Raw genomic sequence first — 21,116 nt, forward strand, 5'->3', positions numbered from 1 at the left:
AGGGATTTTTTAATGGAAGTATATTAGAAAATAGATTAGATTATGGCACAAAATAGATAGGGATTTAGAATGAAAATTACTTTGCCTTCGGACCACCCCTTTCAGGCTGTCCAGATAAGTCACAGTATACATGCCTGTTTTTAAATGTTTCTTATTAGAGAACTTATGGTATATATAAAATAAGATTGGTTTATAGCCATCCTCCAGTATAAAAGTAAACAGTGTAACTTTATCCAATAACAAATCAAAATCAAATATTTTGCAACATGGTGCTTACGTACACCACTAAATATAAGTCTTGTGCTTTACATAAAAATTTTGCAATTAGTAAAAGTCTAATGTCTTCTTTCCAAGGTAAGAGAACAACTTATGTCCGATGATCTAAGTGCAGATGGCTACACTACTATGGAAGCCATATTAGAAGACGCACTTCATTTTGTATTATACAACCACCCATCCAGAATACTGGAGGCAATGGCAAAGGCACAAACCTGTCTTTCACTAAAGGTAAGTCTTTAATAAAGCTGTAAACGTAAAGAACAGTTTCATTAAAGAAGCACTCCTCCCATGAAAGTTTTTATTTTCTTAATATATTGCAATCATCATATCATATAGCACTGTGTACTTATAATTGTTCATTTTGCCTTTCTACTTAGCTAATTCTTCTCTCCTCCATTGGTTCTATGACACCACATGATTAAAAAACTGACTAGCTGAATCCTTCTAAGCTCTATGTAGAAACGGGAGGTTGATTTTCCCTGCATAACTCATCAGTCACTGCAAAAGTCCCTGGGTGGGGGGAGGATGAGCAGCTGGGTCAGGAGTTGAAGAGCGGAATGATTTCTGCAGGGACAAGAAACTTCCTATTTCTACATAGAGCAGAGAAAAAGGAGAATTAGCAGGGTAAAAAGACAAAATGAGAAATTGTAAGTACACAGTGCTGTATAATATGGTGATTGCAAACTATTGTGAGGATAAAAACTTTGATGAGAGTGCTTCTTTAAGCAAAACTACATCATCATATTATATAGCACTGTGTGCATACAGTTGCTCATTTTACCTTTTTCCCCAGATAATTCTTCTGTTTTCCATTAGGTTTATGACATCACATGATTAAAAACAAATTAGCTGAATCCTTATAAGCTCTATTTAGGAACAGGGGGTAAATTTTCCCTATGTAAGTCATAAGTCACTGCAGAAGTCCTGGGCAAGGGGACAAGGGAGCAGCTGGTTCAGGATTTGAAGAGGTGAATAATTCTTGCTGAGAAAATAGACTTCCTACTTCTACATAGAGCAGAGAAAAGCGAAGAACTAGCTGGGTAGAAAGGCAAAATGAGCAATTGTAAGTATGTAAAGATAGGCCAGGGCTGTAGTCGTGGCTGAGCTTCTCGGGCTTTGCATGCCCTGGCCTGTACATAAAAAATCACGATTCCCTGGCAGCTTACTTGCCTCTCCATTTTATGCACCAACAGGGCCTCTCCTCTGTTCCTCAGGGCCTCCTCCAGTGACTTGTGAATAAACAGAGACACAGTCCAGGTACAACTCAAAATGCAAAACTTTACTCTCACTACTTCGCAGCACATCCAGGTCCGTTACAGCGTTAACATCAGACTTCACATTATACGTCACCAACTTTCCCTTCCCTTCTCTCGTCTCCTTGCCACACGGCTCGAGACCGGGTCCAACCGTATCACACGGAATCTCAGCGTCCTCCCTGTCCAGATTCTCTGCATTCGGGAATTCCCTCAGCCATTTCGCCCTGGTTCTGAGGACATCAGCCCATGTTTTAGGGGTCGAGTTCCTGCCTCTGCATAGGGGGAATCTCGGGCCATCTCCGCTGCGGTCTCCCATTCTTCTCCTGTCGCAGTGGAGCCTGCTCAGCGGAGACGTCAATCCCAGCATCTCGCTCAGTCTGACTCTGTGCTGAGAGTTACTGCTGCATTTCCTGTTTCTGCCATTGAAGTCAGTGCTGGGCAGCAGCGAGCAGACGCTTCTGGGTCTAAGTCCTGCTTTTCACGTTCTGAGCATGCCCAGAGTAAGATCTCTCAATGGAGATCGAGGGTCACATGATCAGATACTGCAGCTAAGGTCCTTGTAGGTGCTAGGACTAAATCCTGCTTTGCATTCTGAGCATGCCCGGGGCAAGATCTCTCAGTGGAGATCTGGGGTCACATGCTCAGGTACTGCGGCAACTCCATTGGTCCTTCTTTGGAAGGTCCTAAATGTGCTGCAGCTATTTAAGGCTCGCATGGCCGCACGGCCATGCGCTAGTATCAATTCTAATATGTGCTTTGCGCCAGTGTGGTTATGTATGAATGTGTTCAGGGACCCGGCTGAAATAAGCCCCTAGAATGCTGGCACCTCCGGCGAGGAGATTGTGTGAACGTGATTCAGGGACCCAGCTTAAATAAGCCCCTAGAATACCGGCACCTCCGGTGAGGAGATTGTGTGTGTGCATAACCACTGACTGCTATCAGTTCGGCAGTAAGCTTGTGCTCCTGTGAGGCTAACAGGGTGCAGTGCTTTCCTCTCGCGGTTGCTCTGTGAGGTAACAGAGCTAGTCTATACCGCCAAACAGTGCTGCCATTCACTAGCAGCAGGTTCCTCCTGCACGGTGGACCCCGGGCTGCGAACGCACCATTCATAATAAACATCTATTTTACTCGGTGCGTTCCGCTAGCCCTAACACCAGGTTACCATCTGCCACATGGCGAGCGACCTGCCCGTCTCTCCTGCCGTATCCTTTTGCTGTAGCATTAGCTCCTGAAGCTGCTGAGGCTAGTGTTTCTGGGGCTATGCTAGTCCCCTGGTTCTGGATAACTGTGCTCTTTTCTTAAACGTAATGTTGGGGGGTAGCTATGCTGCTTGGCTTAATAGCCCACCCGAGCTCTATGGGCGACCAGGCCCTTCTGACTCTAATCAGGAAGCTCTCTGCCTCTTACTACAGTAACTCCTCCTACAGTTAACTATTCACACTGATGCACTACCGTGCTAAACTAGATATGCTAAAAATGTCTCCATCTAGTGGTCTATTACCAACACTACGCTTTCCCTGTATACACATACTGAAATACAGTTATACAGTACATCTATATATACATTTGGTACACTGTACACCGGGAAATACCTAGGGGCTCAGGACAGCTACCGCAACCCCCTTACAAGTACACAGTGCTATATAATATGATGACTGCACAATATTAAGAGGATAAAAACTTTGATTAGAGTGCTTTAATTTATATTGTGGGTAAATTTGTTTCATTCTTGAATAAACACATGCTTTTTTTTCAGATTTTTACATGTCATTTTTTACCAATTTGCCAAATTGTTTTTTATGATTTGTATAAGCACATTGTGTTATGCTTTATCTTATGGCCTCTGCTCACTTGTTATGTATTGTACGCCGCTAGTCTGATTTGTTAATCTTTCATGTTTTGTACGCTGGAGACCATTTATAATAAATATTGCTAAATTAATTAAATAAACGCACGTTTCTGTATTTCATTAATGTGAGGCCACATAACACTGCATTCAGCTGTCTGCATGTATAGTTGTAAAATGATATATTCTTCTAGAGCAGAACCGCTAATGAATATTATGAGGACACACTGATGAAATTCTTAAAAAATTTGAATTTGGAACACGTACATGGAAAATGAGTAATTCTGTATAAACAGGATTACATTCATTAATATTAATGTCTATGTTATTTTTTTTAAGAACACTTGCTGGATGGACTCCATTCTTGCTCTTACATGGGAGCAAGTGGATAACTTATGTTCTTTACTACAGGAGCAAACAAAACTGGGAAAGTTTGAGATGGTAATATATTTTGGTTTAACGTTGGTCATGTTAGTAGACTTGTTCACTGCAAGTGTTATTATTACAGAGTTTTCCACATGCATTGCCAAAATAGTTATCTAGTTATATGGAGTGATACTGTTAATTTCCATTATTGATTAAACAAGTAGTAAGTGTTTTTCAGGTCAACCGCTCAGAACAGCCACCATGTTAGAACATCATATCTACAGTTGGTGAAATAAGTGTTGAACACATCACCAATTTTCTAAGCAAATATACTGCATTATTAAAGGTGCTATTGACATGAAATTCTCCCCAAATGTTGGTAACAATCCATCCAATCTAAACAGGCAGATAAATCAAACGATAGATGTCCATAAATTAAGTTATGTGTAATAATGCAAAATGACACAGGTAAAAATGTATTAAACACTTGTCACAAAAGAGGTGCAAAAAGCCATGGAAAGTCATGATACCAGCTGAAATCTATCAGTAGAAAGCAATCCTGCCACTTATTGAAAAATATCAGCTGGTTCAATTGATTGCCTATAAAAAGGTGTCTCATTACCGAGGTGCTACAAGAAACATCTCAAGATGGGTAAAACCAGATAGCTGTCTCAAGACCTTCACAACCTTATTGTTGCAAAACATACTGATGGCATTTGTTACAGAATTTCTAAACTTCTGAAGGTTCCACTGAGCACTGTTGGGACCATAATCCAGATGTGGAAAGACCATCATTTCACCATAAACTGACAACGACCCAATGCGTCCCTTAAAATTTCAGATAGAGGAGTGAAAATAATTATCATAAAAAGTTATCCATGAGCCAAGGACCACCTGTGGATAGCTAAGTATTTGGTCAGTAATTTACATCAGTATTTGTATTTGTAACCACCAAAAAGAGGGCACTTTACAAAAAGGCCAAGGTGTATATTTTTATAAAAGATATATACAGTTTATTGAAAACATTTAAAACAACATGAAAAAAGAGAGCACCACAGGTTATAGAAACAAAGTCTGTACATCCAGTCGGTATATAAACATAAGCATGTGCTTCAAATATATTACTGTTACATATTTACTTGAAGCACTAAAATATGGGTAATAATCCCAGAGAGAAAGGGTTAGGGTAATAGATGAATAGGTAGAAAAAATGTATTGATGCTACCAATCTAATTATAGCAATAAAATTGCCTGGGGCAAAGCATTTCATTGCGAAATGCGTGTTGGGTGTGGTGGGTCCCCAGTCTCCATCTCTGAGGTACAGTACCTATTACTACCGTATGTAACTTTTATTGCTTGAATCTCTGCATGTTTACATACCTTTCTGTATGTTAAGCTGACAGCATCATATCCTGGTAGCATTCCTTCATAAATATGGCAATTTTGCCTGTTACAATTTTACAAACCCCTTATGTAATGCTGTCAGCCTTTATGAGCACACCTAGATTTATGGTCTAGCACTTTTCACATTATGTGGTTATTTTATTGCTAACATCAATTGCATTTTTTCTACCCATTAACCCATTTCTAACCCCTTCTCTCTGGGGTTATTACCCATATTTTAGGGCTTTATGTAAACATGTAACAGCAATATATTTGAAGTGCATGCTTATGTTTATATACCGTCTGGGTGTACCCACTTTGTTTCTGTAACCTGTGGTGCTCTCTATTTCATATCTTGTTTTAAATGTTTTCAACAAACTTTATACATCTTTTATAAAAATATATACCTTGGCCTTTTTATAAAGTTCCCTCTTTTTGATGGTTTTAGGTGTGCTTTACGGCCATACAAATATAGGATAATTAGTTGGTGTATCAGTATTTGTAAGCCAGAACCAGGAGTGGGTGATAATACAGAAGTGGTGCATATGTTTCTATTAAACTTTTTATCTGATTGTTCCACTCCTAATTTTGGCTTATAAATACTGATATAAAATACTGACCAAATACAGATTGTGTGAACGTAGCCTTACTGTACAGCAGGAAGCTGCTAATATTGCAGACATTGGATAGGTGTATGGAACCAGAATTACAATGTGTGAATATGATTACTGTTGTAAAAAAGGAAGGACTCTTCTGTTAATGGTTTGCATTGTCAGAAATGTTGCCTGGATGTCAGATGAGTTGTAGAAATAGAACCAGTGAATGTGGATGGATCTGCAATGCAAAATCCTACTAAGGGTTTCACTTTGTGACTACTGAGTATCTATAAAGTTGAGTCAACAAACACAATAATTAGACTGGGGTCCATATAATCAACTCCCCTAAGTATTCTGATTCACAAAATTACATTATAGCCAGGTTCAGAGTGTCCCATAGAAGAACAGAGGAATCTCCTGGTGGACCCCCGTGCATGACTGGACCTTCCCACCCTTTACATGAGCAGTAGTTGGCACAATGTACTTAACTAACAATATCAGGATAAAGTAAGCATCTGTTATCTGTTAAGCATATGTGTTATTATTTTCTGAGTTAGAGTAATGTAATATTTGAATGCAGTTGAACAGTATGCCCCTAAAGTCAATATTACTGGTGGGCCTTGGGTACCTCAGTCCGACACTGACTGTAGTGAGCCATTTCTGTTTTTGTAACAAATATTCTGATTATGATTGCAGGCAAACATCATCTTAAAACTACTGTTAACAATTGATCCGATTTTATTTAGCATTTATCTGAAGCAGCAATTAAATCACTTGTGTATTTAAGACAAAATGTTAACCAAAAGTGTTGGCCTATTTCTTTTTTTCTGCAAGGGTCCCTTAGCATAAGTGGATGGGCGTTCACTTGGGAATAATTCAGAATTTCCTGATGGGTGTGAAAATGTGAAAATACATTTTTGAAATATAACAACCCTTAAGATTTTCAAAAAAATGTACGTTGTTCAGTCAACTTCTACCTCAGATCAACAACAGATCAGCTTGTGGGTTGAACCTACTGAAACTGGTGATATACATATGCTTTTACTTATCAGATAAATAAAAAATTGTGCTGAGTTCCTATTAGTTTTGCTGAAAGTACCCTTATGGTAACGCTCAAAATCAACAACCATGTGGGCTTTATTAATACCTCATATAATAAAAAAGTGATTTACTATAAATTTAGTTATGTACATTGCCCAATGACTGATTTACTAATAAATCTCGAAAAAGAACATAGAGATATATGTTCTTTTATATAGATGTGTTCCAAGTCCTCCATTCCATTTTTGCATCACATATTTATAATGATCCTGTTAACAGGACACTTGTGGAGTGATGTTGAACTCTTCACCGGCTCACAGACACAATCATCAATACATTATTAGCAAATACTTGGCTGATGATGGCAGTGATTAAAGACAGAGCACTCAGGCAACACTGCCATTAATTTTCTGATGATATCCCACATATCTTTCAGCTAAATGATGAAGACGGGGCAGAAGAACAAAACTAATTATGTAATGAATGAATGCAAGGCCAGGCCAGTCACAACAGACAACTGCTATAACTCTTGAATCACCTCTAACTAAACCCAGACTGCAAGAAAATAATGCAATGTTTCCTAAAAGGTCCTTTCCAGCAGCATATTGTCATGCCATGGCATGACCAGCTTAGAAAGGAGATCCTAAAATGTATTCTAGAATAACACCTTCTGAAAAATATCAGAAATATATCAGAAACTCTACTTGTAGCTCTGGACATATGCTAATAATTACCAAAGATTAGAGCGAAGTGTATTGCATTTTGCAACAAAGCTCCATGGTCCAGGTCAGTTCTCTCTGGCCACGGACTGTAGCTGTACAAATTTCCTGAGCTTCCTGCTACCCCGCGGCAGTGTTACATTTTAGGGCTTGACGTGACGTCGTTTGTGTGACATGCGGCACAAAGGTGACATCTCAGCAGCCTGGCAAATCATAAGCTGAGTCCGAGTGTAATAACATTCGCACAGCTCCTACTTACAGCCAGAGTGCACTAACCTGGACCATGGATCAGGGCTGTGTGAAGCGATCCACTCCCCTGTACCCTTGATGAGTCTGATCCCTTACTATTGGATTGCTGCTTTTACTGTAGGTCTGATCAACACACTACAATCCTTGATACAGCCGGATCCTGGTAGTCCCTGTTTGGGGGAATCCTACCCCATAGCCTGGACCCCCGTGACCTATATGCATTGAACATAGACTATACATCTGATGAAGGATTTTCACCTGAAACGTTAACGTAATAGTGTACTTACTGCGGTGTAATTCATGGCTATGAAATAATGACAATAAATTCTATTTGAAACATCTCCAAGTCCCTTGATGTGTGCTTCCTTTACTCGGTCTACTATTTGCTGTCACAATGTGACTGCATGTGAATAGGGAAAGGGTCCTGAATGGTCCTTAGGACTGGAGCCCTAACTATCCCTGCTCTCAAGGTGAGGGGGTTTGGGACACAAGCCTTACTGTTCTTCTGTTATTCACTATTCTTAGGGAATAACAGGGGGCCTGACAGAGAAATGCTACTGATGCTACTAAATCAATATGTAAGACAGACAGGGATAACAGAAAGCAAAACATACAAACACTCACCAAAAGTAGAGAGGTATATAGTGAAGGATAGGAATTTGCCAACCAAAAGGGAATAGGACATTGAGGAAAGCATGCATCCAACAATCTCCAGTATCAACAACAATTTCCAATTCAGTACAGTGTGTCCAAGGAGCTTGGAAGCAAAGCTTTCATTGGCAAGGAAGAGAAAGTCTGACCGGATTTTATAGAGAGAGGAAATGACCAGGTCAGGGACAGCTGTGAGAGGGAGCTGCAAGTTTCTAACCAGCATAGAAAGGGTCATTAACCTCTTTAGCAACAAAGGAAATGGAATCCATTTAAAGGGAACCTGTCACACCCAAAATCGATGGTGAGGTAAGCTCACCGTCATCAGGGGCTTATCTAGAGCATTCTGTAATGCTGTAGATAAGCCCCCGATGTAATCTGAAAGAGGAGAAAAAGAGGTTAGATTATACTCACCCAGGGGCGGTCCCGCTGCGGTCTGGTCAAATGGGTGTCTCAGGTCCACTCCGGCGCCTCCCATCTTAATTCCATGTCCTCTTCTGGTCTTTTTCATGCCGCGGCTCCGGCGCAGGCGTACTTTGTCTGCCCTGTTGAGGGCAGAGCAAAGTACTGCAGTGCGCAGGCGCCGGGCCTCTCTGACCTTTCCAGCACCTGCGCACTGCAGTACTTTGCTCTGCCCTCAACAGGGAAGACAAAGTACGCCTGCGCTGGAGCCGTGGCGTGAAGACCAGGACATCATGGAATGAAGATGGAGGCGCTGTTCCAGACCTGAGACACCCATCAGAGCAGGACCGCCCCTGGTTGAGTATAATCTAACCTCTTTTTCTCTTTCAGGTAACATCGGCGGCTTATCTACAGCATTACAGAATGCTGTAGATAAGCCCCTGATGACAGTAAGCTTACCTCACCATCGATTTTGGGGGTGACAGGTTCCCTTTAATATGAAACACAAGCACAATGGCTAAAAGGAAGATTCACAATACATAGTGATTTTCTAACCTCATATCTCCAAGAAGGACGTGACCCACTCAAGAAATTAGCAGACCCTTTGTCTGAAGTGCATTTAGCTTTACATGGGTTGTTTGCGAATAACCAAAAATGATGGTTGTAAATGTAGTAATGTATAGAATAACCATTACTCACTAGTAACTTCTCCTGCCATTCTAGCACCAGCTTTTGTTTTCATTTGAACATCGATGACATGCTGCTCTGGTCCCAGTGATACCAAGGCACAGTTAATGGCTTTACCATTGCTGTAACACAGCAAGACAGTTCTGCATTGACCTAAGAGCGTAATCTGAAAAATGTTAGAAAAGTGCCATCCGACAACATAGTTAAGGCTGCCTAAGCTTAGCAACCAAAATGTTAGATATGGCTCTGAAGTGCTCTTATCAAAGCTGGATTGGTCTTTGTCCAAACATTTGAAGTGCATTACTCAAGATGTCATGTGGTGTAAATATATAATATTTATATATATTAGCAAATTTTTATAGCAATTGTGAAATGCTGTCACATTCTATACTTTACAGCTGTATCCTTCCAATTCTGTTCAAGAAAAGGCATTAAGACATGACCTTTATCACAGAACTGACCTTAGGGATAATCTTGAATCCATCCTGGCAGTACATGATCTGCTCTCTGACTTGTGTGAATGTTTGCAATCCTTTCAAGAAAACCATTTGACAAATAGGTAAGTTGGTCCATGTTGCTATTTAGGGAAGCGAGTTTTATAAATACTTTTTTTTTTCTAAGCCATATACAAAATAACTTTCCTTACTTTGACTTTTAGAAGTCAATATTTTTCAATGTGGGTTCACAATGAAGCTTGATATCACTTGCTAAAGTACTTTTCAAATCAGTTGTTAACATGTTTCCAGAATTACTGATATAGTATACCGTACTCCTGTCTGCTGTCATTAAATAAGATCTTTCCAAATTTATCAATCAAGTATGGCTGGAAATTTTATAAAATACCATATGGGATATTAGTACAGTTGGCTTGGCTCCTAACAAAAATGATAATAAGACAGCATTCTGTATAAACTGTTTTATGTTCTGAACGTGTGCCTGGTGCTGTAGATGGGACTGGTTTTATAATAACATGATCCTTTTCTTTCTTGTCAGCTATTTTTAGATTCCATTTGTTACTTTAACCCCTTAGTGACAGAGCCAATTTGGTACTTAATGACCAGGCCAATTTTTGCAATTCTGACCACTGTCACTTTATGAGGTTATAACTCTGGAACGCTTCAACGGATCCCGCTGATTCTGAGATTGTTTTTTCGTGACATATTGTACTTCATGATAGTGGTAACATTTCTTCGATATTACTTGCGATTATTTATGAAAAAAACGGAAATATGGCGAAAATTTTTAAAATTTTGCAATTTTCAAACTTTGTATTTTTATGCCCTTAAATCAGAGAGATATGTTACGAAAAATAGTTAATAAATAACATTTCCCACATGTCTACTTTACATCAGCACAATTTTGGAAACAAAATTTTTTTTTGTTAGGGAGTTATAAGGGTTAAAAGTTGACCAGCAATTTCTCATTTTTACAACACCATTTTTTTTTAGGGACCACATCACATTTGAAGTCATTTTGAGGGGTCTATATGATAGAAAATAATGAAGTGTGACACCATTCTAAAAACTACACCCCTGAAGGTTCTGAAAACCACATTCAAGAAGTTTATTAACCCTTTACGTGCTTCACAGGAACTGAAACAATGTGGAAGGAAAAAATGAACATTTAACTTTTTTTTGCAAACATCTTAATTCAGAACCATTTTTTTTATTTTCACAAGTGTAAAAACAGAAATGTAACCATAAATTTTGTTATGCAATTTCTTCAGAATACGCCAATACCCCATATGTGGGGGTAAACCACTGTTAGGGCGCACCGCAGAACTTAGAAGTGAAGGAGCGCCGTTTGACTTTTTCAATGCAGAATTGGCTGGAATTGAGATCGGACGCCATGTCACGTTTAGAGAGCCCCTGATGTGCCTAAACAGTGGGAACTCCCCACAAGTGACACCATTTTGGAAACTAGACCCCTTTAGGAACTTATCTAGATGTGTGGTGAGCACTTTGAACCCCCAAGTGCTTCACAGAAGTTTATAACGTAGAGCCGTGAAAATAAAAAATCGCTTTTGTTTACACAAAAATGATCTTTTCGCCCACAAATTCTTATTTTCACAAGGGTAACAAGAGAAATTAGACCACAAAAGTTGTTGTGCGATTTCTCCTGAATACGCCAATACCCCATATGTGGGGATAAACTACTGTTTGGGCGCACCGCAGAGCTTGGAAGTGAAGGAGTGCCGTTTTACTTTTTCAATGTAGAATTGGCTGAAATTGAGATTGGACGCCATGTCGCGTTTGGAGAGCCCCTGATGTGCCTAAACAGTGGAAACCCCCCACAAGTGACACCATTTTGGAAACTAGACCCCTTAAGGAACTTATCTAGATGTGTGGCGAGCACTTTGAACCCCCATGTGCTTCACAGAAGTTTATAACGTAGAGCCGTGAAAAAAAAAATTGCATTTTTTCTACAAACATGATCTTTTTGCCCACAAATTTTTATTTTCACAAGGGTAACAGGAGAAATTAGACCACTAAAGTTGTTGTGCAATTTCTCCTGAGTACATCGATACCCAATATGTGGGGGTAAACCACTGTTTGGGCGCACCGCAGAGCTTGGAAGAGAAAGAGTGCCGTTTTACTTTTTCAATGTAGAATTGGCTGGAATTGAGATCGGACGCCATGACGCATTTGGAGAGCCCCTGATGTGCCTAAACAGTAGAAATCCCCCACAAGTGACCCCATTTTGGAAACTAGACCCCCCATGGAACTTATCTAGATGTGTGGTGAGAACCTTGAATGCCCAAGTGCTTCACAGAAGTTTATAATGCAGAGCCGTGAAAATAAAAAATATTTTTTTTTTCCACAAAAAAGATTTTTTAGCCCCCAAGTTTTTATTTTCACAAGGGTAACAAGAGAAATTGTACCCCAAAAGTTGTTGTCCAATTTGTCCTGAGTATGCTGGTACCCCATATGTGGGGGTAAACCACTGTTTGGGCGCACGGCAGAGCTCGGAAGGAAGGAGCGCCGTTTTGGAATGCAGACTTTGATAGAATGGTCTGCGGGTATTATGTTGGGTTTGCAGAGCCCCTGATGTACCTAACCAGTAGAAACCCTCCACAAGTGACCCCATTTTGGAAACAAAACCCCCCAAGGAACTTATCTAGATGTATGGTGAGAACTTTGAATGCCCAAGTGCTTCACAGAAGTTTAGAATGCAGAGTCGTGAAAATAAAAAATATTTTTTTTTCCACAAAAAAGATATTGTAGCCCCCAAGTTTTTATTTTCACAAGGGTAACTGGAGAAATTGGACTGCAATAGTTGTTGTCCAATTTATCCCGAGTACGCTGATGCACCATATGTGGGGGTAAACCACTGTTTGGGCGCACGGCAGAGCTCAGAAGGGAGGGAGCACCATTTGACTTTTTGAGCGCAAAATTGGCTGTCGTGTTTGGAGACCCCCTGATGTACCTAAACAGTGGAAACCCCCCAATTCTAGCTCCAACCCTAACCCCAACACACCCCTAACCCTAATCCCAACCTGATCCATAATCCTAATCACTAACCCTAACCATAATCACAACCCTTACCCCAAAACAACCCTAATGTCAACCCTAACCATAACCCTAATCAAAACCCTAAATCCAACACACCCCTAATCCTAATCTCAACCCTAACCTCAAACCTAACCCTAATCCCAATACACCCCTAATCACAACCCTAACCTTAACCCTAATCCCAAACCTAACCCTAATCCCAAGCATAACCCTAATGCCAACCCTAACCCTAATACCAACCCTAATCCAAACCCTAACCCTAATCCCAGCTCTAACCCTAACTTTAGCCCCAACCCTAGCCCTAACTTTAGCCCCAACCCTAACCCTAGCCCTAAGGCTACTTTCACACTTGCGTCGTTTGGCATTCCGTCGCAATCCGTCGTTTTGGACAAGAAACGGATCCTGCAAATGTGCCCGCAGGATGCGTTTTTTGCCCATAGACTTGTATTGCCGACGGATCGTGACGGATGGCCACACGTCGCGTCCGTCGTGCACTGGATCAGTTGTGTTTTGGCGGAGCGTCGGCACAAAAAAAGTTCAATGAAACGTTTTTTTGTACGTCGCATCCGCCATTTCTGACAGCGCATGCGTGGCCGTAACTCCGCCCCCTCCTCCCCAGGACATAGATTGGGCAGCGGATGCGTTGAAAAACTACAGCTGCTGCACACGTTGTGCACAATTTTCACAACGTGCGTCGGTATGTCGGGCCGACGCATTGCGACGGCCCCGTACCGACTTAAGTGTGAAAGAAGCCTAACCCTAAATTTAGCCCCAACCCTAACCCTAAATTTAGCCCCAACCCTAACCCTAAATTTAGCCCCAACCCTAGCCCTAACCCTACCCCATTCAAAGCTGGCAGTGACTGTTATACAAATTAGAAAAATCGCAAAATTTTTGTGCAAAGTATTTGAGACATTTCAAAATGTTTCACATTAGCAAACTGGCAAAAAGGTCCTTAAAGATTGATTTTTGATTTGTGACCTTTACGTACATCCAAGAGGATTATTATTGTCGTTTTAACCTTTGAAAGCCACTGCTGTTTTTTTCCTAACTATAGAATTTTATTTGCAGGCAAAAATTTCAAAACAAAGGAGAAAATGAATTTTCCTTTGTTTCAAGAAAAATTGAAAGGAAATCAGGTTCGTATACATACCCCTCATTTGTATGTTTCTCTAAAAGTATATCTGCAGGCAGTGATAATGGTACCACAAAATGCCACATCATTTCTATACTGCCAGGAATGGAAACCGAACTTACGGTACTTGAGTCTCAGCTTTGCTGCTAATTCAGTTCAGTTGTGGTTGTTAGTGGGAAAAATGTGTGATTGAGAACTGGTCCACATTTGATGGAAAATAACCAAAAATATGCAGCAAAAAATATGTAAATGCAAATAATTTTTCACATATTTTCTTATGTAAAGTAATAGTAAAGGTTTCCGTGAAATGTCTGCATACATTGCTCGTCATCTCTTTCTTTCTTTCTTTTGATTTTGTAAGTAACGGTGTCCTGTGTGCGTGCAGTAGTATAACCCTTTTTCAGATTGCTGATGACATGTACACAAGTTTTATACATCCAGATGTGTAAATGAATGCAGATTTCCTTTATTTAAGTTCAGTCCATTCAAATTCAGATAACTATTTGTTTTTAAGAGAGCTAAAATCAAACCAGTGTCTTAGAAACTAGTCCTTGGGTATCATTCATTTGTAATGATTTCCAGAGCCGTAGTCTTACTGAACTGGTGTGAACTTTGTGCTTTACAGATGCATTTACTGATAAAATGTTGGAGAGCATCAAATTTATTTTCTCACTGAATCTTTAAATTGATGTGATTGTTCGAGTATGAAAACTATGGTAGGATCATCATTATGGCATGACAGAATTTTGCTAAAGTGCTCTAGCATGTGTATAGAAATATCAACACATACACTGCAGAATGAGTAAATGCATTTGATCAGTAAATGCTTGGTAAGGCTTGTTATCTGAGATTCTAATATATCCCTCCCTTGTTTTTGGAATGGTAGTTCATATACTGTTCCCTTTGCTTTTTACATTGGAGTTCTTTTCTATTAAATAAAGAACTACCACATACACTTCAGTTGTAATATTTATATTTTAAAATGGTTTTCCTGGATATTACCTTGATGGTCTATCCTTCCGGTAGGCATTAATCCATGATCAGTAATGGTTTTAACCCTGCCACGGCCCATTTCTCACTGCGTCCCCTTGACCAACAGGTTTCCTGGTGGAGCATCTTTGCCATACTCCTGTTCACTTGAATCGACTGATATTAATTTCCAGGCACTTACATACTCACATTGATCTGGCTGTTTTGGACACTGGTGGAAATATTAGTTCCAGTTACTGGTGAAATATAGCCTCCTGACATCATGTTATCGAGGAATATTCAGCAATCAGAAAAGCATAGATAATGTGCTTTAGCCACACCTTATGTCTCTGATGGCCAGCTCTCCTCTCCAGTTGGGCATTGATATGTGGGTCCTGGTTATAGGTTGACCAGACTAATGTCTAAAGAAGATGGGCATGAACCAATAAGTTTACTGATTATAAGAGGCAACAATTCACAGTTGCCAATGTACAGACTTTCAACATCACTTCCAAGGACTAATTTGGGCATTACAAGAAGGAGCTAACTATAGCACACAATCAGGTAACTGCACCCTTGTAGGTTACACTAGGGTTGAGCCACTTTTACTTTTTCAGGATCGAGTTGGGTTTCACGAAACCCGACTTTGTCAAAAGTCGGGTCGGGTGAAATCGGCCGATCATTGCGAAAAGTCGGGGGGCCGACTGAAACACGAAACCCAATGCAAGTCAATGGGGAATAAAAGTCGGCAGTGAGTGGAGGACAGAAAAACACCTACAGAGCCCATTTTAATGTCAAAATCGTCAATTCTTGTTACTTAAGCTTGCCAATCTTAATTAACCTTATAATAATAGTTAGGTATTAAAAATTGGGGGTCATTTGGTTAAAGTTGTGGGGGGGAGGGCTGGCTCAATTTTTTCTTGGGCCCAGGAAATGTGGAATACGTCACGGCGGTGGAGCAGGGAGAGGTAAGTATTTCAACTTTGCAAGTGCTGTGATCCTGAGCAAGGAGGGGGGCACACTCGTTCGCATTGCCACTGGCACAGGGCCCCTCAAAGTACGGAGTTGCGATTGACGGCGGGGGCGCCTCCCACCGGAAGAGACACTTTTGCGTACTATGAGGGGCCCTGTGCCAGTGACATCGCCAACGAGTATGCCCCCCCACCTGTTGAAGGAACCTGCACTTTCATCTGCACCTTCCTCTTTGTCCCCATGTAAGGTGGTATAGTATGCGAGAAGGGGAACCTGAGTTTCAGCAGGGTCAGATTCAGGCTGTGTAGCGTGCAAGGGGAATGTAGTGGTCTGTGTCAATGTACCAGCAGACTCATCTAGCAGTGGCTGGGCAATGGGCAGGAATGAGGAGGAAACACAGATATAGGCCCAAAATAAAAAAAGTAGGCTAAAAGCTGTTAAAAATTGGTAACAGAAGTAAACAGGCGGCATTGGTTTGTTCAGTGGAGGAGAACAACAATCAGCGACAGACACCGTTAGTAGGCCCAACCAAACAAGTAGGCCAAATGCAGTTTCATATTCTAAATATAGGCCGAAAGCCTGAAGATTGAGGCTCAGCTTTGTGTAGTAGAGGAAAACAAGAGGCAGCAGCAGACAATGTTACTAGGCCCAAACCAAGAACTAGGCCAAATGTAGTTTCATATTGTTGTTACAGGCCGAAAGCCTGAAGCTTCAAGCTCAGCTTTGTTTAGTAGAGGAAAACAAGAGGCGGCAGCAGACAATGTTACTAGGCCCAACCCAAGTAGGCCAAATGTAGTTTAATATAAAAAATATTTAAACGAAAGCCTGAAGATTGAAGCACAAGAAAAATAAACCAGGAGAACACTAAGGAGCGGCAGACACCGTTAGTAGGCCCCAACCCAACACTGCAAATGCAGTTTAATATTTGAAACGGGACAACAGTTGAAGTTCAGCTTTGTTCAGTGAAATAAAGAAAAGATGCAGCGGCAGACACCGTTATTACGCCCAAATAATAAAGACAGGGCCAGGGCCCCTGTATATTTTAACTATCATCTATCATTTCAAATAATTCATATTGGCAGTGCCATTTCAGGTTTTACCCGCACAGACTACACAGTGGTGGAGCTAGGAGAGGTAGTATTGCAAGTGGTAGAGCACAGTTCAATCTGGGGGGGAACACTCTCTCGTGGGCGGCGGTATTGGCACAGGGCCCCTCATATTACGACGGTGTAATATGAGTTGTGGTTCAGTGTCTCCTCCCCAAAAATGAGTAAGTCTGGTGGAAGAGGCCGTGGGCGGGGGTTGCCAGCTGGTACTGATGGTGCTGGTGGTGTTGCATCTCGTGGTAGTGGCAAAAGCACAGTAGCACCTAAGGCTGGAGGTGTTCAGCCTGCGTCATCGTCTGGCTACACAAGGCCTCGAAGGCTCCCTTACCTGGGAGTAGGAAAACAGCTTTTAAAGCCAGAGAAGCAGGAAAAAGTGTTGTCTTTCCTTGCTGACTCACCCTCTAGCTCTTTCGCCTCCTCTTCCCAAAGTTCTAAATGTAAGAGCAGCCAGTCGTCAGTGGATGCTCCCGGTCAGGAAAAAGACGTTTCCTTGTGTCCTTCTCCCAAACCAAAAGTGAAGGATGCAGCAGGCGACACTACAGGTTACTCCATGAAGCTCTTTACACATACCGTGCCTGGGTTCGAAAGGGAAATTGTACACTGCCAATTACAAGAAGAATAGGACATGGAGTGCACTGATGCACAGCCACAGCTAGATTGTGATGCTGTTCCATTGACTGTGATCACTACATTGCCCTCGCAGTTTACTGAGCCAGAATGTGACCCTGATGAGATTATGGTGCCCTGTCCCGAACGCTATAGCACCTTACACGGTGACACTGAGGAAGGTGCACATGACATTGAGGAGGAGGTGATAGATGACCCAGTTGTTGACCCAGATTGGCAGCCATTGGGGGAAGAGGGTGCCGCTGCCACTAGCTCAGAAGCGGAAGAGGATGATCCGCATCAGCCATCTGCATTGCAACAGCTGTCATCTGGCAGGCCCGTATCAGGCCAAAAATGTTTGCGAAAAACAAAAACAGTGTTAGGAGAGCGTGGTCATTCAGTGAAAGTAGCACAGCGCACAATGCCTGAAAAGGTTTTCGATAGTAGGAAGAGTGTAGCGTAGCAATTTTTTCACCAAGATCAGAATGATCAGTCAAAAAATCTGTAAGAAATGCTCCAAGACCTTTAGCAGAGAGAAGAATCTTCAAAAATTTAAATACAACGTGCATGCTTAGACATTTAACCACCATGCACTTGCAAGCCTGGACTAACTACAAAACATCCCGTACCGTTGGTTCACCTGCTCGGAGTGAAGGTAGTCAGCAATGCTACATTGCTTCCCTCACTGTAAGCCCACCGGTTAGGACACCACCAGCTGCAAATGTAGAGGTATCGTCATAAGGCCAAAGCAGTCAGGGAATCACAAGGTTATTGGTAGGAAAGACTCTATGTTGGGCAACAACAAGAATACCATAACAAACTCTCTCTCAATCCGCCATGTCCATCAACACCACCACCGCTAGTTCCGCCATTTGCAGCTCTCCAGTCCAGCTCACCCTACAAGAGACTCTCGTTAGGAAAAGAAAGTACTCATCCTCTCATCCGCATACACAGGATTTGAATGCCCACATTGCTATACTAATCTCATTACAGATGATGCCCTACCGTTTGGTTGAAAGCAAAGCTTTCAAAGACCTGATGGCCCATGCAGTACCACGCTATGACCTACCCAGTCGACATTTCTTTGCGAGAAAAGCCATCCCAGCCCTCCACCAGCATGTCAAAGACCGCATTGTCCATGCCTTGAGGCAATCAGTCAGTGGAAAGGTGCACCTCACAACAGATGCATGGACCAGTAGGCATGGCCGGGGACGTTACGTGTCCATCACGGCGCACTGGGTTAATGTGTAGGATGCAGGGTCCACAGGGAGCAGCCATAGTGCGACAGTTCAGCCTATCCCACAGTCTCAGGAAAAAGTTGGCATACGGCGTTCGCAACTCCTCCTCCTCCTCCAGAAGCGAAAGCTCGTGCACAGAGCGCAGTCACCCTACCACTCCATCCGCAGCTGCCAGTGTTGCACACGGGGTGTCCCATTATCGAACAGCTAGTAGTAAGCGTCAGCAGGCTGTGTTGCAAATGAAGTGTTTGGGCGACAGCAGACACACCGCGGAAGTACTGGTGGAGTACTTGCAGCAACAAACTCAGTCATGGCTGGGCAGTGTACATCTTGAGGCAGGCAAGGTATTCAGTGATAACGGAAGGAATTTTATGGCTGCCATAGCCCTTTCAGAACTGAAACACATACCTTGCCTGGCTCACACCTTTAACCTGGTGGTGCAGGGCTTCCTCAAAAATTATCCACAGTTACCAGCCCTGCTCCTGAAGGTGCGAAGACTTTGCTCGCACATCCGCCGGGTGCCCATACACTCCAGCCGTATGCTGAACCATCAGCGATCGCTGAATCTTCCCCAGCACCGCCTAATAATCGACATTGCAACAAGGTGGAACTCCACACTGCACATGATTCAGAGGCTGTGCGAACAGAGGCGTGCTGTTATAAATTTGTGGGAGGATACACGGACAGGCACTTGGATGGCAGACATGGAGTTGTCTGGTGTGCAGTGGTCGACGCCATCATAAGCATTAACATCCCACTTATGCGTCTGCTGATGCAAAGTTTGACGCACATTAAGGAGCAGGCATCTGCAGCCGAGGAGGAGGGAAGCCTTGATGACAGTCAGCCATTGTCTGCTCAGGGAACTGTACAGGACGAATTGGCGGACAAAGAGGATGAGGAGGAGGATGATGGGGATGAATATGTATGGGAGGAGGATGATTCTCAGGTGGCAATAGAAACTGGTGGCATTGCAAGGTCTGGTACAGGTTTATTGCGGGACACTTGTGATGTTGATTTGCAAGAAAGTGGGCCTCAACCCAGCAGAAACAGTTAATTCACACCTGGAACATTGGCCCACATGGCTGAGTATGCCTTGCGTATCCTAAAAAGGGACCCCCGCATTTTAAAAATGATGACCGATGACGACAATCGGTTGGCCTGCCTCCTGGATACAAGATATAAAGGAAAACTGCAAAATATCATGCCACATGAGAACCTAGGTCAAATATTGGCTACCAAACAAGCAACTCTTGTAGACCGTTTGGTTCAGGCATTCCCAGCACACAGCACCGGTGATGGTTCTCACACGAGCTGCAGGGGGCAACATGGCAGAGGTGCTAGAGGTGCAGAAATCCGAAGTGGCGTTGGACAGAGGGGTTTTACGACAAGGTTGTGGAATGATTTCGCAATGACCGCTGATTTTTAGCGACAGGGTCTGTTCCGCAGGATTGGCGCATAGCAAATGTGGTGCCAATATTCAAAAAGGGCTCTAAAAGTGAACCTGGAAATTATAGGCCAGTAAGTCTAACCTCTATTGTTGGTAAAATATTTGAAGGGTTTCTGAGGGATGTTATTCTGGATTATCTCAATGAGAATAACTGTTTAACTCCATATCAGCATGGGTTTATGAGAAATCGCTCCTGTCAAACCAATCTAATCAGTTTTTATGAAGAGGTAAGCTATAGGCTGGACCACGGTGAGTCATTGGACGTGGTATATCTCGATTTTTCCAAAGCGTTTGATACCGTGCCGCACAAGAGGTTGGTACACAAAATGAGAATGCTTGGTCTGGGGGAAAATGTGTGTAAATGGGTTAGTAACTGGCTTAGTGATAGAAAGCAGAGGGTGGTTATAAATGGTATAGTCTCTAACTGGGTCGCTGTGACCAGTGGGGTACCGCAGGGGTCAGTATTGGGACCTGTTCTCTTCAACATATTCATTAATGATCTGGTAGAAGGTTTACACAGTAAAATATCGATATTTGCAGATGATACAAAACTATGTAAAGCAGTTAATACAAGAGAAGATAGTATTCTGCTACAGATGGATCTGGATAAGTTGGAAACTTGGGCTGAAAGGTGGCAGATGAGGTTTAACAATGATAAA

General features: G+C 42.1%; 1 protein-coding gene across 3 annotated transcripts in view; it reads left to right on the top strand.

The window, feature by feature from the left end:
* CPED1 (cadherin like and PC-esterase domain containing 1) overlaps positions 1-21,116 on the top strand; it is a 486,680-nt gene that overhangs the window by 204,471 nt on the left and 261,093 nt on the right. For 2 of the 3 annotated variants that reach the window (XM_069764871.1, XM_069764873.1), the window contains 4 exons: positions 355-507; positions 3,721-3,822; positions 9,871-10,031; positions 14,056-14,123. In XM_069764871.1, the coding sequence (XP_069620972.1) occupies positions 355-507; positions 3,721-3,822; positions 9,871-10,031; positions 14,056-14,123 (484 nt within the window). The remainder of the gene's footprint in view (positions 1-354; positions 508-3,720; positions 3,823-9,870; positions 10,032-14,055; positions 14,124-21,116) is intronic. The other variant, XM_069764872.1, reaches the window with a different exon arrangement.

The sequence above is a fragment of the Ranitomeya imitator genome, chromosome 4 (assembly GCF_032444005.1).
Source record: "Ranitomeya imitator isolate aRanImi1 chromosome 4, aRanImi1.pri, whole genome shotgun sequence".
NCBI lineage: Eukaryota > Metazoa > Chordata > Amphibia > Anura > Dendrobatidae > Ranitomeya > Ranitomeya imitator.